This window comes from Lineus longissimus, chromosome 15, assembly GCF_910592395.1.
Source record: "Lineus longissimus chromosome 15, tnLinLong1.2, whole genome shotgun sequence".
Taxonomy (NCBI): domain Eukaryota; kingdom Metazoa; phylum Nemertea; class Pilidiophora; order Heteronemertea; family Lineidae; genus Lineus; species Lineus longissimus.
In genome coordinates, this window is record NC_088322.1 from 15361652 (window position 1) to 15377980 (window position 16329).

Sequence of the window (16329 nt, forward strand, 5' to 3'; positions counted from 1 at the left end):
TTGGGCCGGACAATCACGAAAAACCCCAAATATTATACATTTCTTCCTGAATAATTCTTACAGTGACCATTCTCCCATGAATGACAGTTGCTTACGCTACACAAAAATATAAAAAAATCGAGGGTCAACCATTGAACTTTTGAGATATGTTGAATTTTGCACAAATCAGCGAAAAACGCACCAACTGGCACTGGACGGCATTTCAACACGGGGCCGACGCACATCCCAAGTTCATTGTACACATACGTCGGCAGCAACAGTATAAATGCGTAGTTTCTTGTTAGCCGCCTTTTGAGTAGCGTTCTAGGTTTCAGAAACTCCAAAAAAACATGTCTTTGCCAAAACAACTGCTGAATCAACACTGACATACTGTAAGGACCGAGAAATCAATGATTTTAGGAACTACGGTGAGGGGGGCCGCGCATGAATTAAAAAAAAACTCCCTAATGAGACCTATACTCCTTCACACCCATTGAAATTCGTAGAGTCAGAGTCAGTCGAGGTCGAGTGAACTTGGTATGGCTATTGTCCATTGACGACGCTTGGAGAGTGCTCCACTGCTTGTATTCGTACTGGAGAAAAACCATTTCAGTAAAAATATATCAGAAAGTTTACTTTTAAAAATATCAATTTACCATTCATTTTACTTAACTGTAATATTCCAAAGTATTTTGCCCTTTTGAATATTTTATATATGCTTTTAAAAAGTTTATTTACATTTGGTTATTTTACGACAACCGTATTTCGGCAAAACGTCAAAAATAGAACTTTTCCTAACTTTTGCCCGGTAAACATCCAATATTAACTACTTTCTAAAGCTCATATTTATTTTAGAATGACTTTAAAAGAAATTTCAATGTACCTTGATTAGGAACATATGGTTTAAAGTAGCTGAAAGTATTCCTGTCGATAGCAATGAGAGCTGAAACTTGGACCCGCTTTTGTCTTTTTTTCGAGCACTTGTTGATCAGTGTGCTTACGGTTGTCGAATTTGTGTCCTTATTTCGGACAAAGTGTTCCGCAGCTTTACTTTGTTGTTGTACTGCAATGCATACCAGGCAGGCTTGTTTTTGCTGACAGTGTGTCTTAACTGTCCTCATGTGAGTCAGCAGGTTTGCACCCGCAGCACTGTCACCATTGATCGATCTTTTCGTAAAGAGTTTGTGCAGATTTTTTTCAACAGATATGATTTTTTTTTTTAAAGTGACCCACCGCTGCCACCCAACTGACTGGCAGAAGATGGAGGTACCGATGTACCACACCGCAACCTCGGCAAAATCGAACATCAATGACACACCCCAGCTGCTGGACGACGTTGCACACCTCTTGACTGATACGGCATCGGCGGATATTGTCCTTGTGGTCGGCGAGGAGGAGATCAAGTTTTACGTGCATAGGATTATCCTTTTGGCAAGGTTAGTATGCGATGATTAACTGTATGAGTTGTAGTCATTTGTCCTGGCATAGACATGAAACAAGGCCTATCAGATTCACGTTTGGCAATGAAGTAAAGTGTCTTGCCCTTAGGTCACAAGATGCATGCAGTGAGAGTCGCAAGATGCATGCAGTGAGAAGATATCAACTTACCAAATAGAACGCTTCCCCACTCCCATCAATGCATTTCTGTTATAAATTCTCCCCACTTTCCGGCATTACATCTATTTCTATTTTCTAAATTTCTGTATTATCCCTCTTATCCAAACAATGTAACTTTCAAGCATCTGATGAAATCACCAGCTTTTTCCCTTGCACAAATTATGAAGTTATCCTCGGAACATTTCCCATTTCTTTCAATTGGAGGAGAATCAGACTTGTAGAATTATCATAATACCATTCGAACTAAAGCAGCAAACTCATCCGTGTATTCAACTTCAACCGGTCTCATATCAACTTGAACAAAATTGCCCTGATCGAAGTACGGCACACTTTACTCAGATGCACAGAAAATTATGTCTCTGTTGACTTGAAACAGACCAGGAAGTTTAATGCACATCATTTAATCCATGGGACTGCTGCGAAGCGCTTGGGATTTTTAACATTCTAATCCAGGAATCTTCTGGGAATTATCCTTTTTGCGAAAATGGATCCATGTCCCCCGAGGTTGAAGGAAGGTATCGTTTTTTTCTGTTGGCTGTATGTGTATTCTGTTATCTTTTTAATGAATTTATAATGTTTTGGAGCAGTAGCTGTACTTCTTACGGTCAGTTAGCCCTCCTCTTGTGGTACATCCCCGTAATGTATAGATATCACTTTGAAATGAACATACTCCAATTTGTTGCTTCACATCTTCCAAGTTTGTTGAAACGTATCAATCCTGAAATTTGTTCACATTTTTCCTCCTGTACTTGCAGTGTAAATGATACCTCTTATCTAGGTACATGCAGCCTGCCAGTATATTATATCATGTATAATTTATCACCATTTGTCCGGGTGTTTATGAGTCGACCATTTGCCTGGCTTTCTATTAATTGAGGCCGAGTTGAATTGTTGCAGTAATTGGTTTTTGTCGCCTCCATGAGAAAGATCGAGGCCTGGCAAGATTGGCACTGCGGTTTGAAGTTCAGTTTCTTCCGTCTAATATTTGTGTACTGCAACTTGCACTCAAATATTCCTCTTCTTCTTTCACATTTATTCAGTAAGACAAGACACAAGATGCAAAGGCCTATCACTGGCAGTGGTTAAGCTCGTGATATCAGTCAAGTTGCACTGCAGTGCATCATTTCATAACTGTTGGTTAAACTTCTACATTTCAGTGTGATAGCAGACTTTTGATAAGTACTGCAGGTGTTCCTTTTCAAGGCCTGTGCATACAACGTAACAACAAAGCCCACTGCTGATGAAGTCTCGGGTGCTGTATGAGCTTTTAGAGCCAGCTAAAAGAGCCAGCCAACTGTCACAAGGACTTGTTTGGTCTTGAGTGACTCAGGCCAACATGTCTAGTTGTGGACATTTAGCTTTGTCTGTTGTTTTTTCTGGTATTTAAACCGACCCCCAAAAGAGCCCTGAAAAGGTTCAAGTCGTGTGACTGCACCCCCTAGCAGATTCCATTAGCCATAAAAGTTCAAGAGACAGATCTTAACAAGTTTATGGTTTATGACAGACTGGCTACAAGTACAATGTCGGCAATCTAAGGAAGTACATGTGTATCTCACTAGCACACCGTCCATGCCGTCACTCCCACGACTCATTGAGACCAGCCTAATTACATCTGACAACTCGCACATGCTAAATTATTGTTTCTCATTCTAACTAGTGAAATGGCAATTAATGTTGATTGGTTTGTGCAATTTATGACAAATTACTCAGCCATTTTGATGAGATGGGCTGACCCAATTTTATCAACATTGTAAACATGATGATTTCGATTAAAAGGTCCACCAAGTGGCTGACATCAGCGGAGCCGTACCAGTTTGGAGTTAGTGTGTTGGTTAAGGTTTTCACTTGTTGGTGACAATAATTTATTGGGTGCGGGGTAGATTCCCTCTCCCGGAATCTTCCCACTCCTGCGCTTGTTATCCTTTAATGATTAATCTGTTGATATTTGACGCTTCACAGGCTTGCCACTCCTCGCCCTCTGCCGTACTTGCCACCCTGCCCCTTGTGGCCACAGTTAGACCTAATCACAGTCACTGTCCCTGCCATCATTTCTCATACTCACACCCCATAATTCACTGCTCATATGATGAGTAATTTGTCTCCATCAGATTCAATTTGAATATCTTAATCTCCTCATTTATCTTCCCTTTATTGGTCTGATTGTGGGGGAGAGTGGTGGCATTTGTTGGGATGATACAACTTGATGAGGGTGTCAGTTGATGAATTGGAACCTCAGGCAAGTCACTTGACACTGATGTAATATGTTCTCTCTGGTCTGTTGGTAACATTTTCCGAGGTCATTGAAGTGGTGTTATATTATTTGGTCTCGTCGACTCTGCGCTGTTGTCACTGGTCTTTCAGTCTCGTCGACTCTGTGCTCGCTGTCACCGGTCTTTTGAACTCTCTTGAACTTTCCCCTTAAACCTACAATCATTGCCTTACCCCTTATATGTCCATCTTTGACGACTCAAGACTGTATACTTGGATATTAGTTTTTCAAGCCACATTGAGCCAGGATGCCCACCATGTGTACCATTTCAGTATCTTTCCACATTACATGAAAAGGCAAGCGAGAGGGTTAAATTTCAGTAACTGCCAAAACCATTTCAGCCATGTAGCACAAGTTATTTCTGACATGTTATAATTTCCACCCGATTAAACCTCATTACGATGACTAGTTATATATTGCTTGGGAGGACTCATCAGTGATAATTGGTCATTCACTGATTGGATGGGTCGTTGTCTTCAGTTGGCAAAAGTTCAGGAGCGCAGCAAGGAAAGTTGGATATGAAACTTTGGTCAGTAAACCAAAAGCTAGGGTATCGAATGACACGAAAAGTTACACATTCCCAATCCCAGTCGCTTGTGTCTTTCGTCCACAGTTTGTGACTTGTATCTTTGTCCTTGGGCTGTGATCCCAACCAGCCTCTGTTGATCAAAATCTGACTGACCCCTGTCCCATTCATATATTTGATGGACACTAGGATCTTTTGTAGATCTGACTGATATCTTGCGATAGTCATTGCTGGATGGACACATACATATCCAGTAGGAGACACAACCAATGAGACTAGGGCTATCTCGTATGTGTCATTCATAATCCTGTTAGGAAGCCCGCCATGAATTCCCTCAGGCTAGGGCAAGGCACGACTTGTGATGTTTTGCATGAGCTTGGAATCCTGTTAGTGGCCGACACTTTAATCCCTTTGCTCAAAATATGATTGCTAACTCATGGTATCATGATGGTTGTAACTGTAAGACCATCTAACACTTCAGTGATCTTGTTATCTCTCCTAGGTTATTAAGTGTGTCATAGATTTACCCCACCAATCGTGTTGTGTGTCTACCATCATGCGTTCATTAGTCCCGTTTAGAACCATATTTGCAGCAAAGATGTGTCTCCTGTGCCTTCTGTTAGTGTTTCGAAGGCTACTGTTACTTCATAACTAGTCATGGGCTACCAATAATTTGGCATCTATAGTTGGTAGGAATATTGTAGTGGTAGGCTGGTTGTGTTGTGTTGGCTAGTTACGAGTTCAACACGCTCTGCTATGCGATGACAGAAAACCCTTGATATCTGGTGCTGCCATCTTCAATAGAACACTAGAACTTGTCAGCTTATCTTGGGCAGACAATCATCGGTTCAAGATTTGTTTTGAAAAGGTCTTTTGGTCTGTATCATTCAGTCAAGTGTCCTGCCCAAGGCTAGAAACACGTTAAACTACTCCTTTTGATTTGAAGATGACCATTACACACATCGATATAGTCTGACAGCGGATTTAGATCACACGATTAAAATATGAGTTTGAAATTGACTTTACGTAGAACGATAAACTCGTCATGAGTCATCCGGCCAAGGATAACTTGGGAGCGTGCCCTTGGTTATCATACCACATCTTCCCTGCGGAAATTAGAAGTGTTTAATACTGTGGAATGCAGATATGAATAATATTTCCGGAGGATTTGAGATCTATTTTGGTGAAATCAATTTTTTTGATCCATGGGGAGTTTTAAGCAGACTTGTTGCATGGTAAAGTTTGCCCATGTTGAAGTGTGGATGGCTTTCTCCTACTAAAGTACTCATTTTGATAGTTGATCGTCTGCTTAGATATCATTACCGGTGATTGTATATCTGAAAGTGTAATGATGTAGCACTTCTAGGAGGATTTGTACTTGTAGTAGAAGGAAACCAGTAGAGGTAACCTGCCCTTCTCGAAAGAGACATTGCCTAATAGGACCAAAAAGGGTGTGCCTGCTTCTGGCAACAAAGCCAGATGGTGATCTGCAGTATCATGCAACTGTTAGTCAAGACAGAAAACACACCTGTTCCTATTAGAACTTCAAATTTCCCAAAATGTTAAAATTTCGAAAATCTCATTTTCGGTCCTCTTGACAATGACCCTGATGACCATTTGAATCTATATGACTCGCTGCGTGCACTGCGTGAGTCAGATGCCCACGGCTATATACAGCGCAATGTCGCACCAATGATGTCACATTCTCAATTGCTGTGAAAAAATCCAATATGCATTTAATTAGTATTCGCAATTAGCGTATTTGTAACGAGGTTATCCTGTGATTCAATCGGTGTGTCACATCGTTAGCACAGATGTGTCGGAATGGCGCACGGATTTGCGTTGGACAAGTGGTGCATGAGAAGTTATCTCATCGTGGATCTAGAATACCCCCCAGGGGAATACAGAATTCCTTTCATCTGAGAAATGCTGTTTTGCGATGTTCAAACGACTTAAAGACGTGAGTAAGAGAAGCTAGGGTAGCAGGATTTTAAGTTTGGAAGCTGACAAGTCACTGTCATGTCGCCCGAGGGATGTTGGGGGAATCTTGAATCTGCATCAAAGCGACTTTCATGCGTGCTTCGGGAAGGAAGAAGACACTCCAAAGTTGGAAGTGGGTAAAAAACATCCAAAATCTCAGTTGGGCCCCTGTCACTGTCAGTGTGTCACTCTGAGTGGTCCAATGGTCCTGATACCACGTCCCCTCCAGACTGTCCATACTTGAGGCCCAGGCTGTAAACATTGTCATATTGTCAATGTGTCACATGGCCCCAGATGCTTCGAGCAATATCTCATATTTTTCTCAATCAACGATCAGGAAATCCACAAAAGGTTGATGAGTAACAGTCTGCTGTATTCTGTCCAACATTGACCCGATGATCTCACAATTACTCTGGCCCGATCTAATTACCGTCCGATCAAACCCGACAGGGATTCCCCACCGTTTGATTGCTAATGTCCGTGGCAGTGACACCTATCAGTGACTCAATAGTCATCACATTTTGGCCGTCAATGACTCGGATTCACAATGACCATAATCGAAATCTTGCCATGAATCTTAGTGAAACCTGAAACCAACACATTGCCACTGTAATGTTTTCAATAGACCATCAGTTTCTCTCTGAATGTCCTATTTGCCAATTAGATGAAATTTCAATTTCAGTCCGGATGACATCTTGATTTTCAACAGAGCCTAGTAGTAGAAACTTGGGTGGAGATGTACATGAAAATGTACACATTGCATTTCTACCAGGCAGTTGATGGCTGCCACTTTGTGAATTTGATGAATAGATTAGGACAGATCAGGATGAGTTTAGAGTCGAGTTGGGCCTGTGTCGCACCCTAGTAGAAGAGTTTTGAACTTGTCTCCTTCTGCAACTCTCGGGAACAAATCGCAACAAAACAATATCCTGAACATCTCCCATGAGTCAATCAAATGCAAATCAACATCCTGACAAACTCCCAGCATTCCTCGGCCGTCCTCAATCCCCATGATGCAACCCATAAAATATGCCGCAAGCGATCCTGGGTTAGTCAGCCTGTTTATTGTCAATAAGACGAGTTTAATGCCGATTATCCCCTATTGATGCCACAATTTATACCAAACCAAATTCCGCTACTTCTGGTACTCATACAAGTTTCCAAGATGGCATTTCCCAGCGACAAATCGTCCAATTCTGCCCGTGGATATCCGAATTAGAACTCTATTGACTTTGAGAAGAATTTGCGCATCTGTGGCGTCTTTTGGCGATCCTGTGAGTCAGTGAGGGCATCGTAAGTGATTAGATTGGAGCTCACTCGCAGTGAGATAAACTCATCAACTTTTCCTTGGGCGAAGACGTCTCAGAACCATGAGTTACTCATGTCTGCTAATCTGGCTTCAGCCTATTTGAGCCGAGGCATTCTGATTCCATTTTGTGAAGCATTTACAGGTCACCAACTGTTGGTTTTTTGCCCAATGGTGGTTCAAATTTCGTACAGGGTAAACAAGCTAGTCACAAACTTTATCTCAGTGTTAAACTAAAAGGCTGCGTAGACTGTCCTTAGACCACTTGTTTCTTTGTCCAAATCTTATCTAATCTTCAAGTAACTCCAAAATCCAATACCCCACTTGTCATTTGTGTAACATGATTTTAAAAAGAAGCACATCTGATCAATTTAGCGTGCTCTAATGAATATGCCAGGGGGTTCAAACCCTTGACCCCCTGCTGTGAAACAGAACCTCAGGCTATACTAGACCACCCCAATGATCTGATTTTGGCCCCATTGTCTCAAGAACAAAAGTCCTGAGGCCACAATCAAGACTACTTTCATTTCATTTTCTTTGTCCAAATCTTACAATTTGAACAAAATCCTGTCTGTCTGTGAGCAATTAGGTGCCTTGAGAAATACCTTGGAGCTAAAAAAGAAATGTCACACCATATGCCGGGGTGAAAAGGGTTAAATGATGAAATAAAAACCAAATATTCCATGATATCTGATCATTTTTGAGTAGCGTTGCTATCAGACTGCCTAATTCTAAATGCCCCGGGGGAAAGTTTTATAATGTTTTTGCTCAATTTTTATATTGCACGATGTGAGATCAAAAGGGTCATTCTGTAGAATCAAGTGTAAATTGGTATTTTCTTCAGGAAGCTTTAAAATTGAAGATGTGTCGGGGGGGGCGACGAGGGGGCTTAAAATATGTAAATCTCTCTGAACAGCCGAAGTCCTTAAAAGCTCCTCTTTCCTATTTTTTTCTAGACACCCCCAGCCTGAAAAACGAGAGTCATTGTTTCAAACAATTTACTGGAAAAAAACAATTGAATTGATAATATTACTGAGCCTGAAGAAAAAATGGTATGAAATTTCATGCAAAGTTACGAGGTGACTCAAGGAAATTAAAGAAATGGTCATTTGATACTAACATCGCGAGAAACGTAAAGTGGATAAAATGTCCTTTGTTAGAAAATGTTGTTGGGCAATTAAAAATTTGCCGTACAGTGGTTTGAAGGAGCTATCTGGGAGTGGGGAAAAAGTGGGGTCAACCATTTTCCAGATCTCAAGGCTGGTATGCCATGGTTCCCATCATGCCCTTTTCTTGATTCTCATTTCGAATCTCTGCTGAAGATCTGCATTTTAAATGGCTGTGCGACATTACTGATGTAGATTTCTTCTCCAAAACTGTCTGGGAGAGGGGAAGAAGTGGAGTCAACCATTTTACTTGAAGTCAAGGCTGGCATGCCATTGTCATATTACACTGGCAAAAGATGTAGGTCTTCTTCTATAAGCAGGTATAGAGAGAACAGTTTGTAAGTTGTTTCAGGAGGCATCATGGTCGTCCCCGTCACTCGGGGCATTTTACATGATACTTCATACAAACGTTCGGATTTCTTATTGCAGATGTCAGAACTTTCAAGATCACCAAAAAGTTGTTACGTCAGAGTCATCACCAAGAAGTCACAAATACAACAAAGCAATTGTGCGATATCCAAACTTTGACTCCGTATTTTTCAAAGATGTGCTCACGTATATTTACACAGGGAAGGCAAGTATCAAGACGTGTGTAGCGACCCCATGTTCATGTTGAATATTAGTTCAGAAGTTGCTACCCCTTCTTTCTGTTGGGATGGTGAAATCTGCCTCAAATGAAAACCTCCCATTTTGGGCCCCATTTTTCGGCATCTCATCACTGTTGTACTTTTTTCGAATCCCTTCAATCTTGTTGTGATTCGAGTGCAGAACCAGCATATTAAACCCTGAAATGAAATAAGCAAAAAAGTCAATAGATTTACCTTGTTCAAACTCAATAAGTTCTGATTATTTTGAAATTCAAATCGGGTTCTTTCACGATTAGATCACTGGCAAAGAATTCAATGGTTTTGACAGGTAGTTAACCTTTGGCTGTGTGGAGTGGAAATCTTAGGGGCTCGCTGAAATTCCGTTGAAAACATCTGATAGACAAAATTTAAACAAGACTCTTGCATATATTTGAGTAGAATTTGTCTTTCTTCTAGCTTTCTTTGGACTTAAAAACTTATAGATTGATTTAACAGGCGGTGAGTTTCTCTGCAGTGTATCAGTGTCCTGCTGTCTTTGAAGAACTTCTGCAGCGAAATTTGAATCTTATGAACTTGGGCAAAGGCATGCTATGCCCCCTATCCTTTATTGTAGAAACCTCTACGTAGACCTTGTTGCAATGAAAACACGCCCCACTATTTTGTCTTTGATCCCCTCCAACCACAGAAGAGCTCAAAGCTCTGATTCATTACAAACTAATGTGAACTTGATCGAAATTTACTCGAAATGTTGTCGAAAATTGCCATGTTGTTTTGCTGAATAGAACGGGAATGAGTTCGTACACAGAACCATGATGAAACCTGACTCAGTCCATTGCCGGACAATGTCGATGTTTCACCGTGATTTTGTCCCCAGCAAAACTCATCCACGACAAATATTGTGGCAATTATATTCTAACAATTAGTGTCAAAACTAATCAGTGATCGAGATTTCGTCTGGAAAGCGTTTCAATCAGCTTAAATAGTACAGTTCTATGCCTTCTTCGGCATGTTTTTGTGCCCCATTCAGTTTCATATGCACGGAACTGCAAAACAATAGAAGCCATTTCTGGTTCAAGCATGGTTGTTTTATTTCTTAAATTATGATTGACAGGTGAAAAGTGCTTTATATTAACCACTTAGGTTGTCTTTTGTCACGGAAACAACATCAGCGCAATCTCGAGTTGATATGTTCTGTGTACCCCCTGATGAGATGCACAGACGAAAGTTTACAATGTACTGCGACGCCTACATTTCATGGCCCTTGATTTTAGTGAAAAATTGCTTCTCATATTTTGTGATATTTTTAAATATTTTTAAATATTTTAAATATTTTTTAATATTTTCAAAATATTTTAAATATTTTAAAATATTTTGAAAATATTTTAAATATTTTCAAAATATTTAAAATATTTTCAAAATATTCAAAATATTTTTAAAAATATTTTAAAATATTTAAAATTTTTTTAATTTTTTTAAATATTTTTAAAATAATTTATTGGTAGTTAAAAACTACCAATAATTTCCACAAGTACGTTGTAGATAGATTTGTATGTTATGAAAATATGAGATCAGGGGTTTACAGTCTAGTAAGTATCATCTTGACACTCCTCAATGTTTTGTTTCAAGTGACTAAACCACAATCAGTCCACTCATGCCACAACACAACTCACGGAGCGAATGATTCAGACATAAATCCCATAATTCAATGCAGCATAAAATCGAACGAGATTACATAACAACGGCCGAAGGGAAGATGAGTTGAGGATGGGGTGATGAATCCATCGTCATTGCTCTGGAGAGTTTCCAATAGTTAACAAACAACGCGACTAGGAGCCACTTGTTTTTGGCCAAGTCAGACTGTCATGAACGGTTTCACGTACTTTTATATTACTAGCACTTTACCTCCCTCTAGGTTCTTTTGAACCTAAACTCACTGTTCGGGGAGATCAGTGGCATAGTGGTTAGAACGCTGGGCTCATAATCAGGAGGTTGTGGGTTCGACTCTTGGAAGGATCACAGCTGTTTCAATATGTGTCCTTTATTAAGACACCTTGCTGCCCTTGACCACAGTTAATGTTCCCAAGTTTTAAGAAGATGTTTTTGTTGGCTCGAACTTGTATGATGCCCACAGCTCTAATTGACACTTGCTTTGATTGACACATGATTTGATTGACAGGTGAAAAAATCAATTAAAACCTGACAGTATTCCCTGATCATTCTGAAAATTGATGATTGTTACAGTGGACAATGAAAAATAATCGCTCGGGGCCATGGGGGATAATCATTGTGATTTTTCATGATGACAACAATGGCGACATATTTTATAAAAATTTGCAAGCGTTGTTGATTTGATGACTTTGACTCGAGTATCATTGTTATATTTTGGAATGATTTTATGAAGAGTGGTGAAGCATAGCGATGGGTTTGTGTAGTACTAGGTGAAGGGGGTGATGTTAACCCTTGAGGACTGCTGAGTTATTACAGATCAGTCTGTCGGATTTGACTAAAAGCCGTGCTCCTTTGTTTGTGTCTGAGTGCCTCATCCCCGGGCAACCAGAAGACCCCACACAGTACATAAAAGTGCAAAACCCAAGTAGGGGAAAGTTGTTGATATGATTGATTGATTGATTGAAATAGTCTTTCCAAATTTAGTTTGTAAAATTCGGTTTTCATCTTCAGATTTCACTTGGGACAACAAACACTGATACATTCGAAGTGTTAAACATCAGCAAAGTGCTGGGCCTTGCTGCTCTCAAGGAACATTGTGAGAATCTCGTCTCTCAGTCCCTGTGTGCTGAAAACGCTTGTGGCTATCTCACAGCTGCTTTAAGGAATGGAAAAACAGATGGTAGGTTCAACCGAGTATCAACATCCTACACATGCTTCCCGAAATTGGTGGCTTGCATTGGAACTAACTTTTTCCCCCTTGTTCGTCATTAAAGGCATTCAAGTGTGTTGGTCAACCATGACTATCTCCTTTGTCCCTCCACCATAAGGCCTAGTTTCCCCTTATGACATTACTATTTCGGACACTCAGCGCCCCATTTCTGGAAAGGTGTATAGGGTCCGAGTTCAGTCGCTTTCCAATGCAATACTGCTGCTGTCACCTACAAACACTTGTCTGAACTAGCAATAAAGTATTGAAACTTTGTTACAGATATTCTCCGAGCAGACAGTTTTGCCAACCGTTGTGTTGACTTCATCTTAGAGAATGCAGAGAAGTGTGTGATGACCACTGGATGGCTGCAGTTGACAAAAGAGGCACTGATCAGGATTATCAGCACAGACACGGTAGGTGGCTAAGAGATGTAGAGATTGGAGGTGTGAGTGGAATAGCTGATTTGAAACATGTTGAGGCCTACCCAAGGATGGCTCAGTAATACCTACCGGTATGTCAAACCTAGCAAGGCCATATTAAGAGTGGGAAACTGCACCCTCAGACACCCCCGAAAAATCTGTTTTTACATGCAGATTCAGGCCTGTTTGGATTAAAAGGGGTGTTCTACCTCTCCCCATAGAGCTTACCTCCCCCCTTCCCCTCTTGCTTTATCTCTATTTTCTGTTACAGTTTTCCCTAAAAGAGGAGGAAGTGTGGCGAGCGGTGCTGTCCTGGGCAAAGTACAACGCTGACATTCCATTGGATAAACAGTCTCAAGATTGGAAAGAGGCGGAGAAGTGTTTATTGAAAAAGGCAAGCAGTTTGGTTGCTTAGTAGCAGATGGCAGCACCAGTTTGCAAATGGCAGTTGACGTGACAAATGATTGATTAAACTAGTTCGGCCAGGTGCCGCGGCTGTCTCCTAATCATTTTGTTTAGCAACATCACTTTGCCCTTCATACCTACCTTTCAAAGGAATGAGGTAAGACGATGTAAATGACAAGTAGTCGCGATGTGCTCTCTCTGCCTTTGGTATTTGGACAACCATCCAAATAACAATTTGCTTGTTTTGTTCTTCAGCACCTTCAAGGCATCATAGAACATGTACGGCTGTTGCTTATTGATAGTAAAGTGTTTGCAGAAGAGATTGAATCTACTGGTCTCATACCCATGGAAGTCTCTCTTGAGAGGTGAGGACAGGCTGTTTTGAGAATTGTTTCAGCGCTCCAACAACTATCACGTCAAGCGCCACAACCATCACTATACTATCCCTGCAGAGGCACCCTTGGGAACCAAGAACCTACTAATACAGCACTTAGATAAGCTTCACCTGTGAGGAACAAAGCTGTGACCTGAGGAGGGTTCAAACCAATGACCCCTGTCTCTGATGCAGAGTCCGACACCTTACCAAATTAGCCAGCTACTGGTGATATACACAAGGAAGAAATTCAGCCGGTGATCCCACTCACAGTCGATGAGGTTACAGATCATCCTCCACCTCTATTTCGACTCCCCTGATTTCTGATCGATGATCAATTTTCCAGGTATCGCCTAGCTGCCGTCCCTGACCAGATCCAACAATCACGCCTCCGTCCACGGACGTCCGCTCAACTCTTCCTTGGAACGCACATCCTGTGTAAAGGTCACCTGCCTTTCCAGAGACTGCTCAACAACTGGTGAGGACTGTTGCTATGAAATTCTTTTACCAGAGAAACCTGTATTCTGCTTTAGAGAGGCAATCAGCTATAAGCAGAAGGGCATTGTATTTTCCTTGTCATTGATTCCACACATTGATGTTGCGACTAGGGTACCCCTCTGCCCATCCTTGTTGGCCCAGCAGTGTGCCCTACGACAAACGAGATTGATTGTGAAGAATCTATGATGGCCTTTTTTTTAACTTTTCACATCAACTTCAACCTTAACATTTCAGGTACGGCGATGCCACCCAGACGTGGCGCCTCCTATACCGGGCCAGAAGAGATGGCTCCACGTCCGATTGGTTCCATAAACTCTGCGATGGGTACAGTACAACCTTCGTTATTGTGAAGGGTAAAACGGGCAATATATTTGGCGGATTCAGCGATGTTCCCTGGACAAGTCAGACTCCTCCTGCTGGAGCCTATAAAACTTCTAACAGGTTTGTATTATCAGAGTTACAAGTTATATTCCTGATTCTTCACTCTCCTTGTGAGTCTTAAACCCGAGATTCTCGCTCAGATTAAATCGTCGCTGTTTGTCCCTAACTCAAAGTCCTTTCTTTTCAGGTCATTCATCTTCAGCCTCGTGAACAATGCTGGTAACCCACCAACGAAATACAACATCAAGCGACAGAAATATGCCGTTGTAAACCATCGAAGTCACGGGCCAATCTTCGGGGCTGGGGCTGACCTCTCCATAGCGAGCAATTGCTTGGATGGTGAAGAGTGTTATTCAAATCTTCCACATTCCTATGACGGAGAAAATGTGTCGAATCTTACACTAAACGGGACACAGTATTTTGACATTGAGGACTATGAGGTGTTCACTTTAAAAGAGAACATAATATGATAGACAATGTAAACTGGGATTGTCTTGGGTATGGTCTGAAAACTGTTGACAGTTGGTATCATCAGTCTTCCAATTTTTTAATAAAGTTAACCGCTGATAAAATTTCTTTAAAGTCTTAGTCTTTTAGTCTTTATAATCATTATTGCCCCAAATCAGGCCTCGCGGCTCCACCGTTTTCCAGTCACTGTGACCAAGGAGGTGAGGTGGCCATAACCACTGATTGGGGCCTGGTGGCCCAGCTGTGATACCAAAGCAGTGGATCTTGCAACTCCACTCCATTCCAAAAACTGAATTGAGCCTGGTTTTGGGGGCCATCCATAAAGTATGTACGCATCAAACTGGGGATTTAGACCCCTCTCCCTGTACGCACATTTTGGACAAAGTCCCGAGCAAATATACAGGTGTACGCATTTTCCACGAAATTCCTAGACCCCTCTCCCCTTCAGTGTGTACATACTAAATAGATGGCCCCTTGGCTTGTAGTGTGACTTTGGTACCAACACGGTGAGAGAGTTGAGACAGTACCAACATGGTGAGAGAGCTGCCAAAATAGTGAGGCAGTCGCAGCCACCCCAAATCTGGCCTCGCAGCTCCACTGCATTGCCAACATGATGAGAAAGTTTGGACAGTCACAACCAAGCGGAGTCGACCTGGCAGCTCCACTGTCTTGCAACACGCTGAGAGATATGAGTCAGTCACAAAAAAATTAAATCTGTTCAGGCAGCTTCACCACGTTGTCATCTCAGTGAAAGTTATTAAGGTAGTCACAACCGTACAGAATAAGGCCTCACAACTCCTCTGTTTTGCCAACACTGTGGTGACAAGGAGGTGAGACAGCAATAACCACAGACAAAATGTAGCCTTGGTAACACAACAGTAAGACGGTCACAATCCAATCCAAATACGACCTCGCCGCTCCACGGCGTTGCAAGAACTGAATGGAACCTGGTGCTACAAAACCTGTAGTGTAAGACAGTTGAGACAGTCATAACCAGATCGAATCTAACCTAACATTCCCAAACATGGTGAGGCGTGAGGGAGATGAAACCTGGCATCTCCACCCTGTTGCTAACAAAGTGAGGCAGTAATAACCAAACAAAATCAGGCCCGGCAGCTCCACTGCATTGCCAACAAGGTGAATGTTGAGAGAGTCGCAACCAGACCAAAGCGGACCTGGCTGCTCCACCGTCTTGCTGACAAGGCGACAGAGTTGAGTCAGTCACAACCAGACCGAATGGGTCGTTTCCAAGTTCCCATGGGGTATCCGGTCGTTTCGCTCCCTGACCTTTTCGCCCCCAGTGTTTCGCTCCCTTGGACTTTCAGAGTAAACAGACTGTGTGGATCAGTCACTCGACGAAAACTCTTCTTTGACTTCGAATATAGTTTATTGAAAATACAGGTTCATAATTCATAAACGATTCGGTAAACTGAAAAGATACAAGAGACAACACTCATAAGTCTAAAGACAAAGACAA

At 41.6% G+C, this 16329-nt stretch overlaps 1 protein-coding gene across 2 annotated transcripts; it reads left to right on the top strand.

Annotated features, from left to right (window-relative positions):
- The first annotated feature begins 741 nt into the window (after positions 1-741).
- LOC135499827 (uncharacterized) lies at positions 742-14946 on the top strand. Of its 2 annotated transcripts, XM_064790790.1 has the most exons (10): positions 742-787; positions 1205-1415; positions 9273-9417; positions 12110-12278; positions 12588-12721; positions 12999-13121; positions 13388-13497; positions 13852-13983; positions 14238-14444; positions 14572-14946. In XM_064790790.1, the coding sequence occupies exons 2-10, from the start codon at positions 1240-1242 to the stop codon at positions 14852-14854; spliced, it is 1479 nt and encodes a 492-aa protein (XP_064646860.1). In that variant the 5' UTR covers positions 742-787; positions 1205-1239; the 3' UTR covers positions 14855-14946. The 2 variants fall into 2 exon arrangements, with proteins under 2 accessions (XP_064646860.1, XP_064646861.1); XM_064790791.1 differs by lacking the exons at positions 742-787; positions 1205-1415; positions 9273-9417 and adding an exon at positions 6316-6351.
- Positions 14947-16329: the final 1383 nt, after the last annotated feature.

Coding starts and splice junctions, on each gene's coding strand:
- LOC135499827 (XM_064790790.1), top strand. CDS start 1,240: ATGGAGGTACCGATGTACCACACCGCAACCTCGGCAAAATCGAACATC. Junction 9,418..12,109: donor CGTATATTTACACAGGGAAG/GCAAGTATCAAG, acceptor TTTCATCTTCAG/ATTTCACTTGGGACAACAAA. Junction 14,445..14,571: donor GCCTATAAAACTTCTAACAG/GTTTGTATTATC, acceptor CTTTCTTTTCAG/GTCATTCATCTTCAGCCTCG.